Source organism: Rasamsonia emersonii (assembly GCF_000968595.1).
Source record: "Rasamsonia emersonii CBS 393.64 chromosome Unknown ctg1118621760015, whole genome shotgun sequence".
In the NCBI taxonomy this organism is placed as follows: domain Eukaryota; kingdom Fungi; phylum Ascomycota; class Eurotiomycetes; order Eurotiales; family Trichocomaceae; genus Rasamsonia; species Rasamsonia emersonii.
In genome coordinates, this window is record NW_013563272.1 from 1 (window position 1) to 20903 (window position 20903).

The window sequence follows — 20903 nt, forward strand, 5'->3', positions numbered from 1 at the left end:
AGTGTTCAAGTTTCCGTGTTTGTATTTGATGTGCTTCTTTCCAAAATTGAGATCCAGTCCTGACTTTCCCTCGAGCCGTGCGGGCACTTCGGGGCGAGGGCAAGATCATTCATTGACTGCCTCATAGGTTTCACTTGTTCGGCATATCTGCCGCGCACTCGGTCCATGTCGTGGAAAGTTCGATGGGCCTCAGGACGGGCTCAGATTTAAAGGAGCAGCAGGTTGTTCTGTTCGAGAGGCACATCGTATATGATGCAGGCTCCATGCACCACCGGCCTACCCGCTTGGTAACCTGGTCGCCAACGACCTCAGCCAGATTCATTAATTTTGATGACCGCTCGATTATTTCGACCAAACCAGCCATCGTGGCATGGCGAGCTGATCAAAATTTTGGAATGTAATGACTCCTCTCGTGCCTCTGACGAGCTGTGCTCCCCTTACCGGAAGCTGATTTGCGTGTTTGGTGTCATCAGCGAAGTAAGAAATCGATGAGAGATATCCTGACTGGCAGCTGCTGACAAGATCGACATCGTGGTGTTCAGTATGGCGGGTCGAGTATCTGCGCCTCCTGGCTTTACTCATAAAAGCACTCGCATCCAAGTTGTTAAACAGAGTCGGATACCACAGCCGGAGCACACCATTGGAAAACAAAAAAGCCTGCGAAGCAACATCTCTCTACCGGTGTGAGAGAGAGAGGGCGATGAACGTAGACTTGCTGATGACGACGGACAGCCATGACCATGTAGACACCAAAGTGCTACATCTCTCGGAATCACAAGCCCCCGACTCTCTGTGAAATGGTTGCGTCCAGACACTTGGACGGACGATGGTAGATAGAATCCTCGAGGCCAACCTAATGAAAGAGGATCATCCCGGGACTCTTCTTCGAGGGTCGGTGTCGAGTTTCTGTTTTGTTCAACTTCTCGCTTTTTGGAAAAGTATCTTAATAAATGCTGGAAGATGCCGTCGCAGACCCATCATTGGCGATCCGCCATGACTCCGATGCTGGAAACTGCCCGTGGAGGCATTCCACACTCCTGCGACAACTCCTTCCTTGCTATGAGGAGTGAAGTGAGGGCCTGAATTTCTCTTTGGATACCCGGGACTTCGTACTACTGTTGCCAGGCTTTAGACATAAAGTTTATGTCATGTTTTGTATGTATGTGCATACATGAAGCCATGTATGACTGCATGCTGGGCATGTTAAAAATCGCGGTCGCTGGACCGCCCGAGATGTCAATGTGTGATGCCGGGCATGTGAAAAATGATACTGCTGGAACGTCTAAGGAATATCAATGGACTGCTCGAGATGGCATGTGATACCAGGCATGTCATGTCAAAATCGATATCGCTGGACCGCCCAACATGTCAATGTGCGATACTGTGCACATTCCAACAGATGGAAGTGCAGTGCCAGAGATGTCAATGTGTGACAGTGGACATCTCATAATGATCGGCATCGCTGGACCGCCCAAGCTGTTGATTTATTTGGCTAACCAATCCGGTATTATCCATGAGGATAGAGGAAGACAATCACTGAAGTGTCCCAAAAAGTCAGCAATCTGCCCGAATGAATTGCAAGAAGAAAAGAAGACATGTGTTTCTGCCTCTCCTCTCTCTCATTTCCACCTCTCTCATCACTGACTTGTCTTGCAATGCAAGAGGAGAGAGTCAGGGCAAGGAGATACCACGTGACTTAGAGTGAGTTCTGTTGTGACACTCGACGCCGTTGGGGTAGAGACAGTCATGTGGGTTGAGGGGTTCAAAACAGAAGTCTCTGTCACGTGAAGCGTGGTGAAACAAACATGTGACTGAGTGACAGGTGACAGCCACGTGATTTCATCTTATGTCGCACCGTACCAGCACCAGGACCAGGACCAGGACACTACCATGGATCCTCGAAGTTGAACAGACAATAACCATCGTTGGTCCTGTCCACAGCGAAGTCGATTCAGTCATCAGCATGGTTTCCTAGGAAGAGAGCAAGCTCGCTTGCAAGGACTTTGGGAAGAAAAAATAGCATGTCATGCTTACCCAGATAGGTATGTTCCCTGCACAGCGACACATGTCCGGATAGATGGAGAATAGAGGCGGCACACTCTCTCAAGGGAGTGTACATTTTGTACACGATGGATCGAAATATTTCGAATGCATGCGAGGCATGTCGAAAATTTAAATAATTAAAATGATAAATGAATTGAAATGATGAATGGTAGAAGACGATGAGAAAGAAAAGCCCCGTACCATCCAGGGGTGAGATGTGCTAAGGTATGAATGTATATCATATATACATATATACCGATTTTTTTTTGGTATGTATATATGGTTTTTGTGTAGTGTAATGAGATGTAAGTAAGTTGGAGAAAAAAAAAGAAAGTAGAAGCAGATCTCCCTCGGGGGGAATCGAGGGGGTATTTATGCCTCTCTGAAGGGCTCTAAGGGCTCTGAGGGTTTCTACAGTCACTAATCGCTCTCTCTATCCGTGAATTATCATAATCATTCCTCCCGCGGTACTTCCCGTTGGAGGTCTTCTCCCTACATACTCTGATACACCTCTACGGCATCATCCGTGAATACAGCCTTGCTGCGGTGCCTGTTTTCAGTTTAGCGCCTGATTTTTTACATCGCTGAGACGTGAATCTCATCGCTTAATCTCCTTCTTTCAGCTTAGCGTTGAGCAGAGTCGTGAATGATAGGTGTAGATGTGGCCAGGGCAGTGACGGATGGACCGTAAAAAGAGAGAGTTGCCGTGAATGAGTCTTCTCTGGTGGATGACATTGGTTGATGGCGGTGACGGCGGCACGGGACAGAGTATAGTGACGGCAGACTCCAAGCAGAGAGATACTACGGAGTAGGGGCTGAGGAACAGCATACCAATGTTCTCGGGACCTTCGAGACCACCTGACTCGGAGGTTAAGATCAAATCCCTAGAATCATTTCGACCAGCTTACGCTTACGTGCCTACAGTCCGACAACCGTCGTGAGAACGTCAATAGATTAACAGATGTACAGGATAAAAGTCCAAACACGCAATGGACACACCATGAAGTAATAATATATCTACTACATCAAATCAAAAGCGTTAAAATATTTAGTACAGAAGATCAAGCAACGCTATTGACAGAGAAGCTCTCCACCAAGGCGGCTGCATCGGCAATAACAAAAGGGCAATCAAACAAAAACAGAAACTTTCAACGCCGCCCCAAACTCGTGTCCAACGCGTCCGATGGGAGCTTCACAGCCCGATCGACCGCTTAGAAGACATCAGCGCAGCCCCAGCTCCGCTCAACGTCGAACTCGCCCAGGGGCTTCCAGAGGTCATTGGCGTAAGAGAAGAAGACGGACCGGGAGCCAACCTCGGCAACCATGGTGGTCAGGGCAGTGAGCTGCTCCAGGATACCAGGGACAGCCAGGCCGTTGGCCTTACCAGCGGTGGGCCAGCCAGTCTCCAGGTTGATGACGTCGCTCTTGCCAGGGCAGACACCGGCGAGGATGTCCATCTCGCTCTTGGTGAAGGAACCAGCGTTGAGAGGGCTGACGTTGGCGTTGAAGAAGGGGTGAACGTTGGCACCAACAATGTCGACAACGCCGCACAGAGCGGAGCCCTGCTGCTGCCAGATCTCAATCGGCTCGGTCGTGGTGATCTTGCCAGTGTAGCCGGCGGCCTTGAAGGTCTGCAGGGAGGAAGAGATGAAACCGGCAAGCTCGCTGGCAGAGCAGTAGCCGTTGAAGACGGCCTCGTTACCGACAACGATCAGGTCCACGAGCTGCCACTGGGCCCAGGCAGCAATCTCCTTGACCTGGTCCTGAGCACCGGAGATACCAGTGTTGGAGATGAAGACACCAATGATCATCTTCAGACCGTGCTTGGCAGCAGCCTGGCCAACGTACTCGAGACCGTTGCAGTCAGTCGAGTACAGACGGACCACCTTGAAGCCCTTGGAGGCGATATCGGCAATGGCGGACTCGATGGTGTTCTGGTCCGCGCAAGCGCCGGTGGAGGTGTACGGCGAGTAGGTCATACCGTAGTGGTCAGTGTTGAACAGCTTGCCAGCGGTGCTGCCAGTCGAGGCCGGAGCCGCGCTGGACGAGGAAGCAGAGGGAGCACCGATGGAGATGCCAATGGACGGCACGGCCACGGACGGGGCCGCCGTAGCGCTAGTCGCAGCGACAGCAGAGGAGGTCACAGCCGGGGTAGAGGACGCAACCGGAGTGCTGGATGAGGCAAGGCCGGTGCTGAAGGGGCAGACATAGGTGTAGCTGCTCTCGGTGACCGTCACGGTCTGCTCAGGCTGAGTGTAGGTGCCCGGGGTGATGGTAGCCGGAGTCGGGTAGATCAGGGCAGTGCTGGTGGAGACCGTGGTGGTGATGGGAGCAATGGTGTAGGTGCCGGCCGACGGGCAGACGTAGGTGGTCTGCTCAATCACGCTGGTCACAGTCGAGCCCGAGGGCTTCACGGTGGCATACGGGCAGGTGATGACGGTCGAGGTCTCGACAACGGTGGTGACACCGCCGACGGTGTGGGTGCCGGGGGGCACGACAGTGGTCGTGGGGACAGGAACAGTGGTCTCAGACGACACGGTCACGGTGGAAGCCGGGATGATGTAGGTACCAGGCGTCGAGAAGGTGGTGATCGCCGGAGTTGGCAGAGGCACCGCGGGAGTGGTGGAGGGCGAAGGAGCAGCAGAAGAAGAGGCCACAGGCGCAGCGGAAGAAGGCGCCACGACCGTCACGGTGCTGTAGCTGGTCGACTTCACCGTCGTGGTGAGCTGGACGGACGACGAGGAGGGAGTCGGGCTGGGGGTCGTGGGGACGACTGGGATCGTCAGCTGGACTGTTCATCAAATATCCTTTCCCTTCCTCTCTGCTTCCTCTGCATCTTCGAGTCTTCCCCTCGCCATCTCACTACTTTCACCCGCTTCCTCTTCCAATTCGCGCATATCAAATGGGATACTCACGAGTAGGAGAGCCCCAGTAGGTGATGACCTTGGTGGTGCAGCCACAGGTCTCCGCGGCGGTCTCGAGGCCACGACGGTGGTGGAAGCCATCGTGGGCATGACGACGGTGGCCGTCAGCCATGGCGGAGCCCAGCAGGGCCGCCGCAGCGGTCAGAAAGGCGCCCTTCATTGTCGCGACACCGACAGCGCAGTTCTCTCAAACGACACACGACAGGAAGGAGTGGTGCGAAGCGAATAGAAAACGCGATTCGAAAAGAGTGCCCGCTAAACGAGTGAAGCGGTAGTAGGGATCGTAGAATCCGTGAAGGAACGAACTTGCGACGAGGACGCAAAGCCTTGGAGATCCGAAGGAAAGGAAGAAAGGCCGCGTGGAGAGGGGGACGGGCAGAAGAAAAGAGACGGCAAGGGACGGCTCAGGGGTCCATCCGGGCCTCAGATCCATCAGGTACCCGAGCACTAGATGCTGGGCAGGCCAGGGGCTGCAGGCGCTGATTTGCCAGAGTGGGCATCCCCAGAGGCAGATGGCGCTGGATGCAAATTAGCAGCGCTGGCGGAGCGGTGCGATGGCCCAAAACGGAACTGGTGAAGCCCCTCGGAGACGCCGTCGCGGGCCTTGCAGACGCCGTGCGCGACCGGCGCCTTGGCCCCTCCACCGCCAGGCACCCTGTAACAGTCATTGGCGATGCTGCGTTCAGGTTGCCAGGTGCACCTTGCAGACAGCGCATGCAGTCACGGTGCAAGAGTCATATCATCATATCAACCGCCCAGCGATCTCCGAGGTTCCTTCAGATCCATGCAGGATCAGTCTCATCTGCCAGCCAGGCTGTACTCCGTACTGCCCTTTCCAAACCAATGCACTGGAGACAATATCGGGGTCCGTCGGGGTCCATGTGGGAGTAATTTCCGCCTGTCACGCTGCCTCTCGGCCCCTCTGCTCAGCCAGGTAAGGACACTAATCCGTACTCCGTAGACTCACAGAGATTCAATCTGACCCCTGCTGAGCCTGCCCTGTTTCCAATCTGCAACCTCATAGGCTCGATGCTAGCCACTCCACTGCGTTCCAGCTCGTGGCAGTCTCTTCCACGTCGCACGCTCGCCCTGCTGGCACAGTCCATCATCATCCTTAGCAACGCCAGGAGGCCTGAGAGCGCCTCGGCCGGCCGTCGGATCCCGCTGCTGGCCACGTGATTGGCCTGTTCGCTCACATGATGCGGCGCTAAGCCGGACCCGGACTAGTGCGATCACGCCGTCTGGCGCCGGTCGCAGCTAGTCTGTTTAGGGCATCTTGGCCCCGCGCCTTCATTTCCGCTTCCCTGCGATCGCCAACTCCGCGTCTCGTTTGCTGACAGCCTGTTGACTTTCTTCCTGCTTACGGAGTAGTCCGACGGAACACTACTGAGCGAGGCAGTTGCTAGCCGGTAGTGGCGGTTTCATGGTTCTCGTCTGACCAGTGGAGCGGTCAGCATCAGCCAGTGCCTCTATCCATTCTCCCCGGACTGCAGATTCTCCCTAACTTTGAAATGAGCAGGCATGGTTGAATACGAAGTACCCCATATTTTGTCCAGATTGCTGATTACGCGTGCGGAGGACTGCCAGCAAATCGAAGACATCCTGGTTGGAGTGCAAGCTTCCTCGACATGCCGATCCTTCTCCACAGGTTTGCCCTGTGTTCACTTCAGCTCGGCAGTTCATCAACCGATGACCCACCGGGAATCGCAGATGAGAGAATCTCCATACCTAGACAGGTAGTCCACGTCCCAGTACTCCGTACGGAGTACAGTATGGACTATTCAAACTAAGTAGGTAGTAGCACTCCATACGAACTCCTGAATAAAGCAATGCTGTTAATCTCTTCTCACAGCTAGCCTCGTTGTCTCCGCATGCTCAAGACTATTGCCTTGGATCCTCACTAACCCGTAAGCAGGGCTGTTCCATCTCATAGTCCAACGGCCCAACTTCTTTAGCACGAACTATTTCAACTGTCGCTCTCGGCGCAGTGTTCTGGACCACAGTGAGCGGGCCTGATCAGCCGTTCTGGAAGGCCAGACTGTACTCCATACGGAGTAGTAAGGAGTACGGAGTATCCAGAGTAGCTTCTGCAGACGCGTGTATCTCCACGCTTTCAAAAGAGTACGGAGTACTCTGTACTCCATAGATTATCGAAGTCTAATTGCAGTTTATTACCTTCTAAACTGACCACCAACAGATCGACGCTCTAGCTCGTATCTAGTATCTGGCATCTCAACGGCGGTTGGCACGAGCTGGACTATTGACCGTAGAGTACGAGTACTCCGAACGAAGTACAGAGTACAGATAAAGATTCAGGGAGAGTCGCAGGACTAAACCGTTTTTCTCTTCACCAGATCTCAACCTACTCATATTCGTATGCTCATCTGGTTCGCTAAAGTTTCTTTCTCCAGAATTGGAATTGATATTTCTTCTTGACAGACCATTCCCTGCCTGACCAGATCAGATGCTGTCCACAAATCAGGTATGAATAGAAGCGACAGCTTTACTTCCAGTGTACAGAGTATATATACGTCGTTCTTGCAGCAAAATAATATAGGGTTCTGTAAGGTTCTGGAAAGACCTGTTTAAAGAGGTTGCACTCATATCACTTAGAGATAAGTAATATCAATGCAGCAGAATAAGTCGAATATCTCAGATCGAGATGTAACCAAACGCACGTAGAATACATTCCGTAAATAATAACCAGATAATAATAGAGACGACATTGGCAGAGCAGCACCATTGCTAACACAAAACCATGCGTTCTTCGTCGGTATGCAAAATAAATGTTAAAACAACCTTACTTTGATTCTATCCATTAGATCGACTTGTTGGCTGTCTGTCTGTCATACGGGCACATTAGAAATAATCGAACAATATCAGTTCGAACAACGACAACCGGTGATGAAATGATTAACGGACAGAGATAAAAAAAAAGGAAGCAAAGTGAGAAGAGCGTGATAATAATTCCAGATTTATTTGTGTTCAGGAGTTCTATATAGATAACACGGTCTGTCTGAAATATATATATAGATAGATGTATAGATAGATGTATAGATAGATATTTATCTTTGACTCCTTGACTCCGCACCCCGTGGCAAGTATGTATATTCATTCCAGCCATTCACTCCCATCTAATAACGCCTGACAGCAATAAAATATAGAATATAGAATATATATAGAAGATCATTTTGTAAAAAAGAAAAGAAAAATAAACCAAACTCGAAATCCTCAAAGCACTCAATCCAGGGACTCTCCATTGTCAGTCAAGATCAAGAAATTGTCGTAATGTGTTCTTCTCTTTTTTTGGATTGTGCTGGCGGATTAATTGTCTTTAAAACTTCTTAAGAAGACGACAGACATAAAGCGTTGTTACTGCTGTTTGTGCCGTGCAAACACTGGATCACGATACATGGCTTCGTCGTAGATTTCGTGAGGCGGGAGGATGAGGATGGGTTGAGGAGGAGGAGGAGGAGGAGGAGGAGGAGGAGGAGGAAACGAATTGCGCTTATGATCGGAGGAATAAGGTTGAGAAGTCGGAAGAAAGGCACGAATAAAAGGAGGATGGGTCGAACAACCGTAATAATGCTGGTGATGCCCATGATGGTGATTATTATTTTGATAATGCTGGCAGTGGCAGCTAAACAGAACCCCCGGTAATACTACACCAAACAATCAGTCAGTCAGGACTCATATGATATGACATCTGTCTGTTGTTTTTTTTTTCAGGTCAACTCACGTATTCCACAAACTCTCCAGAAACCCTGGCCGATGGTTGTTGACCTCCCTCCGGGCCCAGCCGTGGTCGACATTGTAGTGCTTGACATCCTGCAAACCGGAGAACAGGCCACGACCGCTGGCACTGCGGCGCTTCTGTGAAGAAGGATCGCGGATCCAGCGGTTGGAGCCGAAGTCATTTTCTTGTGGGATGCCTTGGTTGGATGATTTGGAGGACATGGTGCGTGTGTAGTCGAAGAACTAGTGATGATGGTATGGTTTGTGTGACTGATTCTACGATATGCTATAGAATGAATAGAGGCACCACATATGAGAGACAGGTCCTATATATTTGCTGTGTTCTGAAATGGCATACTCCAGCATGACCATCATCTGATGGATCTGACCACCCGGATATGGATAGACTGTATATCGCATGACACGACTCCAGCAAAAAGCTAACCAGCGCAGTGTGCAGGAGAGAGTCCGACAAGCCACTGACTTCACCTAGACGGGACATCCTGCTAAACAAACCTACAAGAATATGAAGGAGGGAAAAAGAACACAGTCGTAATTATTATTGTACGATCTCTGATTGGCTGTTCAGCGATCACATGGTTGGAGATTACTCCGTATCCAAACTCTCGATCAATCAAGTTGGTGGAATATACCTTTGTTTTCTTTTTTCGGATGGATTCACGAAATGTAGAAACTACTAGATTCATTTACTCACCCTCTCCGAATCACGCCACCTGTAATCCACCTTGCCGTCTGGTGAGAGTCATGTCATGTCATGTTCCAAATCGGGGAATGTCAGGTTATCATCGAGATCTGACCAATCAGCGATGGCGGCGTATGTGCCCTAATCTGGTACCTGTATTTTGGCACCTATATATGGGAGTAGGTCTAAGTACCTAGTAAGTAGCAAATATCGACCTGGCATTACGATGGAATAAATTCTTTTCTGCGAATTCGGGCCCTGGCTCAGCGGTAGAATTCTATGTCTTGAATTTACTACTGCACTTTTCCCTCCGCCAACCCTTCTCTCTCTCTTTTTTTTTGCGCTTCATTGCATATGTATACCCAAAGAGTTTAATCGTAATGTTTGTCATGAAGCTTCTTCTTCTTCTTCATTGAGGAATGTTGAAAATGGGGCTTTGGAAAAGAAAAAAAGAGAGTGTGTGTGTGAGCAGGATTTATCTGAACGTATCTTCTCTTAGATGCACGAAATCTGCCCAGTTCAGCCTTGTATTCGACTATTAGCCTCCGGGAATGTACTGTAGGGAGCAGAGCCTATATACCTCTACATCTTCGAGCCAGCCTCGTATGAACTGGAAATTGATATTCTCAAGAAACTTGAATAGGAAAGAAATCCTGCTTGAATATATACATGTAGTCAATTGACGAATTCCCTGGCTGGGACTGCACTTGAACGTACTGTACTGTTACATATCCAAGCAACCCTATCCACCTCTATTAAGCATCTCCCCTCTGGACGAACAACACACGCATACAATCACCCTGCTCCACGGCAGCGGAAGCAATGCCGCCCGGTTCGGCCACGAGCTTCTCCGCTCCGCAAATCTGGCTGCGCGACTGCCCACGGTCAAGTTTGTGTTTCCGACTGCCCGCAGGCGCCAGCCGACCGTGCTCAAGAAGGTCCACATCCACCAGTGGTTCGATAACTACTCGCTGGAGAACCAGAACCGAGGACAGATCTGCAGGTCGAGGGTCTGAGTGAGACGGCTCAGTTTTTGAGGCAGCTTGTTGATCGTGAAGCGCGTGCTCTGGGCTAAGGGGCTCATGGGAGGATCATCCTCGGCGGTCTGAGTCAGGGCTGTGCGGCAGGGATTTTCACTCTCTTGGGCGGTGGATTCGGCGCTGATGGTCTCGAGGCGCTGGGTGTGTTTGTTGGCATGAGTGGATGACTACCTTTGGGGAGGCAGTTGAGCGAGCTTCTCGAGCAGCAGCCTAATATCCCGGATTGTTCCGGTGTCGAGGGAATAGGGGATGCCTTTGATGACCTGGAAAGTACGAGCATGTCAAGGGCGAGGATGACAGCGACGAGAAAGATAAAAGCTCAACAGCCACAGACGACGACGATCCATTCGCAATGCCCAGCAATGACGAAGATTCACTTGACCCATTTACGCAAGAAGAAACGAGTCAGACCTCGTAAGAACAGATCAGAGCAACGCTCCTGTTTCTCCAACCGTTCAAGCCCTGAACCATATTCGCGATATTCTCGACCTTCCTCCGCTTTCACCCAAGAGTGACGAAGATCCGCTTCTAACTTGTTCCTCTGCATCTAATCATAGTCTACAATCAGCAAGAGCCAGCTACTCGGATCTTCAGACACCCATCTTCCTCGGCCACGGCTCCGCCGATCCAAAGGTCTCCGTCCGCCTAGGGGAGCGGATGGCATCTCTGCTATCTCAGCAGCTGCATATGGACGTGACATGGCGAGCATATTCAGGATTTGGACACTGGTACAAAGTTCCTGATGAGATTGATGATGTTGTTTCGTTTTTGAAGGACAAGCTGGGGGTCCCGGTTGGAGAAGTGCCTAGGGCGTCGACGTAGATATATAGATCGATAGATAGGTCTATGATTTTGTCGATTTGATACGTGATCATAGACATGTATCTATACTTTAGGGATTAGGGTTACTAGCATTGACGGCGCAGACGTATCTGTGAGAGTTTCTGGTAATCATAAAGAAAAAAAAAGGAAGGAAAGAAAAGAGAAAGGAACAAAATTTTTGACAACTGCTATACCAGCCCTTGGTAAAAGAATCGACCATGTCCTTTATCCCAGCATAAATTGTCTGGTTAGGAGGGCCCCTGTCGACAATTCGTAATGTGGAGATTTTCCATAATCCTAAAATTGAACTGAGCGCTTATGTAGTTGACAGTATTCATATAAAGTCCAATAGGAATTTCACTAGATTACAAATTATGACTAGTATATAGTTTAGAAACGAAAGCCAGGCGTAAAAAAAAAGAAATATTAAATTACTCAGTACTGTAGAGACTCTTCAACTGGTTTGTTATATTCCCGGGTTTCCAATTCAGCCGCCGCTGTTAAGAAATGCGGGGCACCAAGCTTAGATCTAGAAGTAGAATAAAATCGGTCTTTAATATGGACCTAGCAGAGAAGAGTTCTTGACTGTCTTACGTCACTGCTGGTCTGATGCCCCGCATTGACTATTAGCTAAATCAGAGTCAAGATCATCCTCTCGATAATTATGATTAGTTAGTTCCTGACGGGACCTCGATTTGTCAGCAGGCAGGTAGATTCTCTGAAATATATATCAGGTATGCTAATGTTGATGCTGCCCTCTGCTCCAGATATAGAGATAGACGTGCTAATTGTTCTGCCAGATTGATTAATTCAACTACAAGAAAAAAAAACGAAATGTCAACGCTAAACATCCCCCCCTCCCCCCACACCGTCCAGGTGAGCATCATCGACACCACGGCCTCTATCCAAGTCACCGCCGACCGCTTCCTCTCTCCGCGGGTCGACGGCTTCTCGACGCTGAACTGCAACGCTTTCGCCTTTCTCATCGAGAACCCGCGCTCCGGTAGAAGAGTGCTCTTCGACCTGGGACTGCGCAAGGACTGGCAGAATCTCGCTAAACCGCAGTATGAGCGCATCCAGACGACTTTTAAGCTGTCTGTCGAGAAGAATGTCGCCGATATCTTGACGGAGAATGGGGTCCCGTTGGAGAGTGTCGATTCTATTATCTGGAGGTAGGTTTGCTGCATCAATGAACTGTCTGATTCAGCTGTGACAGCAGTTTTCGTGATATAAGGACTTCTTTTTTTTTTCTTCCTAAAAGGAAAATATACATCCGACTAACGATGTATAGTCACTGGCATTTCGACCACGTCGGCGACCCCTCGACATTCCCCTCGTCAACATCCCTCGTCGTCGGACCAGGCATGCCAGCCGCCAAACTGCCTGCATATCCGACAAACCCGGACAGCACGCTGCTAGAAAGCGACTTTGCAGGCCGCCAACTCGTCGAAATCACGCCAGACAAATTCACCCTCAAGATCGGCGACTTTGGCGCGTACGACTTTTTCGGCGATGGGTCGTTCTACCTCCTTGATGTGCCGGGGCATGCGGTTGGGCATGTTTGTGGGCTGGCTAGAACGACGAGTGGCGGCAGCAGCAGTAGCAGTAACAGCAGCGACAACGATACTTTCATCCTCATGGGTGGCGACTCGTGCCATCACGCCGGACAGATCCGTCCCTCGCCGTATCTGCCTCTGCCGGAGCAGATCCGGCCGCATCAACCCCAGGACGAAGCGAGCCATCCGCCCTGTCCAGGAGCGCTCTTCGAGAAAATCCACCCTGATCCCGTCAACTATCGCACCAGGCCTTTCTACCGGATCCGCGTCTGGGAGGACGGCACCACCGTCGCTCACGACCCGGACACGGCGCAGCAGAGCATCTACCGCCTGCAGCCGTTCGATGCGGCGGAGAACGTCTTCTTCGTGTTTGCGCATGACAGGACGCTGGCCGATGTGGTGGACATCTTTCCAGCGACTGCGAACAGGTGGAAAGAGGCCGGGTGGAAAGAACGGGGAAGATGGCGGTTCTTGAGGGATTGGAAGGTTGAGTCGTAAGTACACTGTCACTGTCACTGTCTCGTCCGTATGTGTATATCTGTATGGAATTAGCAAACCTTCAAAACCAAAATATATTCGAGATTCTCATCTCAGTAGTGTCGTGACTGCCGTTCATCGTCTGTGAGGAGATCACGCCATAGGACCAAACCGTCAGACTGGCCTAGTAAATCACGATGGCATAGGATCTACTGAGCAATAGTCCCCTGTTATATCCATTCCAAAGCGTCGCAATAGGCCCTGTGCGCGGATTTCTTGTCCTCCTTTCCTGCAAAGAGCTGCAGATCTTCAAGAGACATATACAATAGCATTTTCCATCATTTAAAAACGCACCATCTAGCTCCGCGATCCCAGGCTGATGTCCTGACAATGAAAGCGCAGTGGCTGTATATCATCAGTGATGACAGCTATCAGCTTAGTGGATGATGCTCGTACTGCTCTGTAGGGTACTTTGGATCGTCTGGTCATCGATTTCGTATGAGAAATTCCCCATGGCTATGTCTGACGCTGAGAATGGATCTATTCATTCGGCAGGTTACTGCATTACATAGCGACACAACATTATCAGACCTTATCAAGCTGATGACGGCACCCTGGTGTATCAATGCATTCCTGCGGTGGGAGCGGAGAACAAGGGAAAAGCAGAGGTGGAATACCCCGTATTTATGCCTCATGTGGAGAGTCCAAAGCGATTCCATCCAAAGTGACTCGAGTCAGGACCACGATGGACGGGCTGGAACCCCGGTGGGACCGCGCGGCCCGCTACCTTATTTTAGTGCCCCGCAGTTTATTACGAGCTCCACTTCAAGAGTCTCATGTTCTTGTATTTGTAGGACTCCGTACCGTACCATACACCCAACTCTTGTTTAAATGCAAGATATGGTTGTTGTACATACATGCATTAGACTGTCCAAGAGGAAAAATGGATGTATTTTCAATATATGTTCTCAGTAACAATACTTCACCTGCTGCTCTCTGACTGAATCTTCCCGTCCTGTTGCAGTTTCACTGCCACTCGAGCTTTCTAGCTCCATGGCCCATAGGCTCAAAAACACGTAGGCAATTAGAATACAAAGGAAAGAAAGCGTGATTGCTCCAAATATAACCCATGCAAAAAACATGGCTACCGCTCCGAGTTCAGTTTTGAATTGACCGCACGCTATGTCTTGCAATGATCTCATATAGGCAACCGCCGAAGTGTGTTGCCACAGGGCAGAGACGAGTTGCAAGAGTGCAGCCAGAAAAAGCCTGGCGCAGATGGATCTGACGAGCAACCGCGACGGTAACCCCTTCACATATCGGATGGAGCCGGAGGGGTCCATCTCTTCTTGCCAGCGTGGAAAGGTGACAAGGGCGACGATACATGAAGTCGCAATAATAATGGTTATAACACTATCCAGGCATGGTTGATTAGTACGTACATACGTATTTGATTTACCAATATTAAATCAAAACGCACATAAGCCAAGGCAACACAACATGTTGCTTGAAATTCGCAGAAATTTGGATAAGACCCCAAGGGTCGTCGTCCTCTGAAAAGAACTCTGCAAGCGTGGACGCGTCGTTGGCGCAGATTCATTGTGTGCCTGGGGAGATCGCACAGATGCCGAAGTAGCCTGTTCGGACTTCAAGCGAGGAATTCATGCCTGACAGAGCCTTCTGGATGGCTTTATTACAGCGCTGTGGATCGATTGCAGTACTATTCTGATACGATAGGGACAGGAGGTAGACCGCCACGATAATTCGACGTTGAGGCGTGCATCCTGAGAGAAGGATCGCTTTGTACAGAAGAATTTGAGCTTCTATGTCCTTGTTCGGAATTTCTTTCTCCACTTACAGAGAATGATCACCGACGGGGCTAGTAGGCCCATCAACACATATTCTATTTGGGGTAGTAACTGTTTTCCTCGGTAGAGAGTAGAAGAAATCATTGATGGAAAATCTCCTCGAATCTGCGACGACGATGGTTCTGAAAACCCTAAAGAAAAAGTTCCTGGCATATTTTCTGCTGGATGTTGTGAGTGACGAGTTTGAGAGAAAAGGGGTTTCTGCCAACATGCGACGATTTCTGAATGTCATACGAGCCTGCACAACGCAGCGACGTCGCCCAATCAGCCACCTAGAAGATGTTTCGATAATCGGAGCTGCACAGAGCTGTGAAACAGAGATATTAACCATCTGGTTATTATTGCCTGACTTCTCAGAGGTGACTCATCATTTCTAAGCCTCATTGTCCTTTCGGATTCATCTCTAGTGACCAGTTATAGAAGCAGATTCTGTCAGCTCGATCAAGCTTCCATAGAGCCAGTGTGTAATTCGGATTTTCGCATAAACATGTCCGGTGTTGAACCAGCTGATATTGAGCAAGTTGATCTGGAACGAGCCGATCTTGACCCCGCGAAGATTGCCTTGCCACGTTCTCCGTCCTTCGAATCCAGTTCTCAGCATGCGGTGGACACTGCTCGAGGGTCAATTGATGCTCGAAGGACGCAACTGGCGTACATAAATGACATCAAGGCGTTGTCGCATCGATCACCTCATCAAAAGCGCACCACAGCACTCCTCGGTCCGACTACCTGTCGCTGGATCTGCTGGACTTTTTCCAACAGTGGCCTGAGCCGTCCTTCTCACTTTCCTTGCACGGGCTGTCCCCCGTTCTTGCCCGGAGCAGCCGTCACGGAATTGCTCCGTCAGTCTGCCACCCGCATTCCCGATGGCATTGCGACCCGATTGCTTATGGTCGAGGATTTGACGCTCGAGACCATCGACCTTCTTGGCGGAGCCTTTGACTTGAGTCCAGAATTCTTCGAAGCACATCTGTGGGATACCGCATATGGTCAGCACAACAGTGCAAAGGAAGCAGGCCCGCCGATGTGGCCCACCGCGTCGATGGAGAAGGATTTCGTGTCAATTAAGTGGTTTAGGCCTGTTGTGCGCTTTGATGACAGTGCTAGCTCCTCCCTCTGGCAGAAGCGCTTGTTCAAAACGACGGTAAACAGCAAGGATAAGGTGCATGAGGTGTCCTTCAGGCACAATACTGTTCGCTTTGGATGGGACCTTGCCACATGACCATTCCAACATGGTTCCGGAATACTGCCAACTTCCGATGACATCCCAACGATCCCCTAGCATGGGAGGAGCGGGTCACATTCTGCTCCAGGAAAGTTGGTGACAGTTGTTTAAGTGAGTGTTTCTTTAGCCACAAAAAGAAGAGAGAGAGAGAGAAAGAAAGAAAGAAAAGAAAAAGAAAAAGAGAAAGAAAGAAAGAAGAAAGTAAGTAGGCAATCATCGTACTGACATTGTTTCTAGTTATTTTCCTTCTTGATCCCTGTCCCTCTGTGCAAGTGCACACGATTTCACGTCAGACGGGTACACACAGTACCGCCCTGGATTTCTTTTTTTCACAAAGAAGTCTACCCAAGAGGACCTGTCGACGAGAAAAACTGGAATACCAAGATCAGAAAGGTGTATGAGCAGCTTGGCAAAGGACGTTCTACGGCTGATGTCTTACGCGAATGGTGTTCTCACAGCTGGAATCCACAGTCCTCAAATTATCTCAGTGGCAATCCTCTACACGTGTTGCATTATATTATTCACTGTGATCACTTGGATTTGTTAAGAGTCATCAATGAGACGCTGAACGACATCCAAGATGGCCTTGTCGAGGACAACAAAGTCGAGACACATGCGGACTATTGGACCAGCTTGGTCAAAAGATGCGAAAGGAATCTGCCAGAGGTCCAGAAGTCGCTCACGACTTTAGAGACGGCCATCCGGCCGGGGACAAATGAACCATATCGCCGCACTGCGAGGCAACTTTCAGTGCGCGTCAACGAAGAGACCGCAATCACCTTAAAACGCCTGAAAATCATTTCCAAGTCTCTCGCAACCGGCATGGCCATTCAGGATAGCAGACGAGGGATCTCAGAAGCCGAAAGCGTTACCAAGCTGACTGAATTTGCGTTCTTCTTTCTCCCGCTCACTCTGCCAGCAAGCCTCTTGAGCATGCAGGTGAATGAACTACACCAAGGGGTCCCGATCTCGGTCTTTTTTGTCCTCTCAGTCACTCTGATCGTGGTGGCTTACAGTCTTCGTCTCGTGATCCGCAGCAGAGCTGTAAAGGGTTTTCGACATCGATGCTGGAAGCAGATCAGCGAAGAGACAGAGCAGGGAAAACAAGGCTTCCCGGTCAAAAGCATGCCCACAGGGATCGTCATCCAATGGCTCTGGAAGAAGTTCGGTAAATTTATATTGCTCACTTCTGCCGTGACGGGGTCATTGTTGGCCCCTCCAGCAGTTCTGTGGACACGCGACATGGATAATGGACTACTGGCGGTCATAACTTTCATTCTCTTGTTTGTTGCTTTGATATTAATCTTCTTCTTCGGTATTTTTAAAGAGATCCGCTCCAGATTTCGAGGTATTCGGGAGCTCTTCCGTGAGCCAGAAAGCGTCGACGCTTGGCGATCCATATCATGTCAGATTCTCGGAATTGAGGTTTGTTCTCGCATATTACATACAAAGAAAGGCCTGGTGCAGCGTTCCTTTTAACAGAAGCGGATCGTGAGTTCTTCGAAATGCCTGGCGAGTACCAGGTGGTCAACCGCTTCGTCAGCATCAGGACTGGCCGATGGGCTACCCCAGACGACTTGAGGCTAGAACGACGAGCCCTTAACCTAATCCCTAAGCCCTAGTCACGTGTTCGATATGTAGATTAAACTAACCGTTTATGGTTAGTGTTTATACCACGTGACCAGCAAAACGGCCCATATCCGGCCACGAAGGCTGTAGCCAATCAAAGCCTTCCTTTTTTGCATTTCAGCACAATTGTGGGGATGTCAATGTAAGCAACAATAATAATTGGAGCAATTTTTTCCTTCCTACGTCACAAGTTTTCTTTTCAATCGTCAACTACTCAAACCCATACATTATTGAGATCATCTGGAAAGCAGATAGCAGTCATATATTACTGTACATTGTATTGTATCTTCTTCTCTTTACTCACCTAACCTAACTATCTAAATTTATTGTATAGACATGCCGCGGACAAATGACATGATTGATAATAGATGACAGATATTTTCTCACAAAGGAAAAAAAAAGGAAATGGCCAGTCAAAAATCTCTCGCTCACTCTCTATTTTACCCAACGATGCATTGAAAGAAAAAAAAAAGAAAAGAAAAGTCCCGGTTGTCTTGAGTTGTTTTCAAATTGAAGAGAAGAATTTGGTGGTGGTTGTTGTTGTTGTTCAATCCCACGAGTCGATCTTCATCGTGCCATTCTCGGCCAGGTTCTTGTGCATCTTGAACGCCTGGAAGAGCAGGTGCGGTTCGTGGCCCATGCCCTTCTTGAGGCACTCGTACTCGGCACGGTCAAAGTAGTCCTGCAGGATCGGCTTGTAGTCTGGGTGAGCGCACTTGTTGATGATGACCCGGGCGCGCTCGCGTGGTGACAGGCCCCGGACGTCGGCGAGACCCTGGGCAGACGTTAGTAAATGGCTTCTAAGCTAGAGATGTAAATATATTCTCAACTTACCTGCTCGGTAACGACGACGTCCAGATCGTGCTCCGTCTGGTCGATGTGCGTGCAGAATGGGACAATGCAGCTGACACCAGTCGGGTCCGTCTTGCTCGGTCTCGTGCTAGGTGTGTGCATGATACTGTACTTGGAGTTGCGCAAGAAATCGGCCGAGCCACCCAGACCGTTGAGCATGCGCGAGCCCATGACACAGGTGCTGTTAGCGTGCGCGTAGATGTCGACCTCCACTGGCGTGTTCATGCCGATCACACCCAGTCGGCGGATGATCTCCGGCGAGTTAGAAACCTGCTGCGAACGGAGGAGCAGCTTGGGCGCGTAGCGGTCCCAGTTGTCGTAGAACCGCTTGAATCCATCGGGCGAGAACCGAATGGAGGTCGCCGTCGCGAAATCCAAGTTGCCGCTGTCGAACAGGTCAAGGAACGAATCCTGAAGGACTTCAGTCCAGACCTTCAGGTTGCGGAAGTTGGCGTACTGGCTAAGCCCACCGATGACGGCGTTGGCGATGTTGCCGATTCCAGACTGGAGCGGCAGCAGGTTCTCCGGTAACCGGCCCATCTTCACCTCATGCTGAAGGAATTCGATGAGGTTTCGGGCGATGGCACGCGAAGTGTCGTCTTCCGGCGAGTTGGGCTGAGTCATGTCAGGGTAGTCCGCCTCGACAATGGCGACAACCTTCTCGGGATCCACGGGGATGTACGGAGTCCCGATCCGGTCCTCGGGAGCCATCACGAGGTACGGCTTCCTCCGGGGAGGCAGATCAGAAAGAACGATATCGTGCAGACCTTCGAACGAGGGTGTGGCGGTGTTGACTTCGATGATGACCTTGTCGGCCATCTGGATGAGCTCAGGAGACGCTCCGACGGACGCTCCGGGAATGATGCCTCCTTCCTCAGTGATTGCGGTGGCCTCGACCACTGCCACATCCAGCTTGTTGTTCGGCTTGTCCTTGGTATACCAACCCTGAACATGAAGTCAGACAGGCCGCCGCAAGCACTTCCAGGGGCACAAAGACTTACGTAGACAAGATCGGACGGGAACATGCTCAGGTGCTTGTCGAAGAACTTGATGTTCCCGATGTTGATGCCCTTCGCAATCTCCTTGCCCACCTGGTGCGGACTCCGCCGCTCAATCATGTTGAGCTTCGCCCAGCGATTTTCCGTCTCTGCGCCCGACGAGGCGCCCACGAAGAGGGTGTATTTGAGCTTCCCTTGTAAGTTGTTCTTCTCGACATGGTCCGCCAGCGCAGTCGGGACTTTCCTATCAGCCGGATCACCATTAGCACTCTAGCCTCTCTCGTAGCGAGTTCATGGAGGAAATCTCACTTTGGATATCCCACACCCGTGAAGCCAGACCAGCCGATATAGGTGCCATGAGGGAACAAGTCAATGAGGTCTTCCGGCTTGGCCAGCTTGCTCAGAAACGACGGCCGCCGGACGCGGCTTCGCAACAACGTGGAGGCAGCCATGACGGGTGACACGGAGGAAGAGGAGACGAAAGGAACAGGACAGGAGGAAGGAAATCTGGAGAAAGGAGAATTAAAAATTCATCCTAGCCCCACGGGCACAAAGACAGAAGAGGGGGAAAGGTGGAGAGGAATCCGGAGGAGGGAGGCAAAAAGAAAAAGTAACGGGCAACGGCGGGACGGCGGGACCGGAAGAAAAAGAGAGGAAAGCCATTGCAAGACTGCTACTCGTGTAGGAAAGATCGGTCCCTGTCAGAGGCTCAGCAGGCGACGCGCGACCTGGCTCCGCCAATGATCAACAGATCAAGATGTCCAGTGGCAGCTCCAGATCCCAGAGTGGCACTGATGGCGAGATGAAGCTGGGCCAGCTGGGGCTCTACGCTTGGGGGGAATGCACTAGCTGCTTCCATTCTTCCGCGCAATGCGCAACTATTATTCACGGTGATTCCTACGAAAAAGACATTCATTGCGAACTGCTGTCCCAATTCCTAGAATGCGCCCTCTGTCTGATCGTCTGCGCCATGGCCAGTTCGTTGCCATGATGGACGGCCCTCACTCTGACGTAACCGATCGCCCGATACC

The 20903-nt window shown here is 50.5% G+C and overlaps 6 protein-coding genes across 6 annotated transcripts; 3 read left to right on the top strand and 3 right to left on the bottom strand.

Moving 5' to 3' along the window:
- Positions 1-993: 993 nt before the first annotated feature.
- On the top strand, positions 994-1644 carry T310_2118 (uncharacterized protein; the record flags this gene model as incomplete). The annotated part of the gene is made up of 3 exons (XM_013474986.1): positions 994-1071; positions 1126-1155; positions 1327-1644. 3 exons carry the CDS (start codon positions 994-996, stop codon positions 1642-1644), a joined length of 426 nt encoding a protein of 141 aa, XP_013330440.1.
- Positions 1645-3254: 1610 nt separating this feature from the next.
- Positions 3255-5127, bottom strand: T310_2119 (beta-glucosidase; the record flags this gene model as incomplete). The annotated part of the gene is made up of 2 exons (XM_013474987.1): positions 3255-4816; positions 4959-5127. 2 exons carry the CDS (start codon positions 5125-5127, stop codon positions 3255-3257), a joined length of 1731 nt encoding a protein of 576 aa, XP_013330441.1.
- A 3212-nt stretch (positions 5128-8339) lies between these two features.
- Positions 8340-8924, bottom strand: T310_2120 (uncharacterized protein; the record flags this gene model as incomplete). The annotated part of the gene is made up of 2 exons (XM_013474988.1): positions 8340-8607; positions 8707-8924. 2 exons carry the CDS (start codon positions 8922-8924, stop codon positions 8340-8342), a joined length of 486 nt encoding a protein of 161 aa, XP_013330442.1.
- A 1873-nt stretch (positions 8925-10797) lies between these two features.
- Positions 10798-13321, top strand: T310_2121 (uncharacterized protein; the record flags this gene model as incomplete). Its single annotated transcript, XM_013474989.1, has 7 exons — positions 10798-10859; positions 11003-11263; positions 11349-11470; positions 11715-11728; positions 11940-12001; positions 12035-12439; positions 12559-13321. The coding sequence occupies 7 exons, from the start codon at positions 10798-10800 to the stop codon at positions 13319-13321; spliced, it is 1689 nt and encodes a 562-aa protein (XP_013330443.1).
- Positions 13322-15655: 2334 nt separating this feature from the next.
- Positions 15656-18015, top strand: T310_2122 (Uncharacterized protein; the record flags this gene model as incomplete). Its single annotated transcript, XM_013474990.1, has 4 exons — positions 15656-16312; positions 16521-16594; positions 16687-17818; positions 17917-18015. 4 exons carry the CDS (start codon positions 15656-15658, stop codon positions 18013-18015), a joined length of 1962 nt encoding a protein of 653 aa, XP_013330444.1.
- A 554-nt stretch (positions 18016-18569) lies between these two features.
- On the bottom strand, positions 18570-20324 carry T310_2123 (Acetate CoA-transferase; the record flags this gene model as incomplete). The annotated part of the gene is made up of 4 exons (XM_013474991.1): positions 18570-18797; positions 18857-19819; positions 19876-20116; positions 20182-20324. The coding sequence occupies 4 exons, from the start codon at positions 20322-20324 to the stop codon at positions 18570-18572; spliced, it is 1575 nt and encodes a 524-aa protein (XP_013330445.1).
- Between the last annotated feature and the right edge of the window lie 579 nt (positions 20325-20903).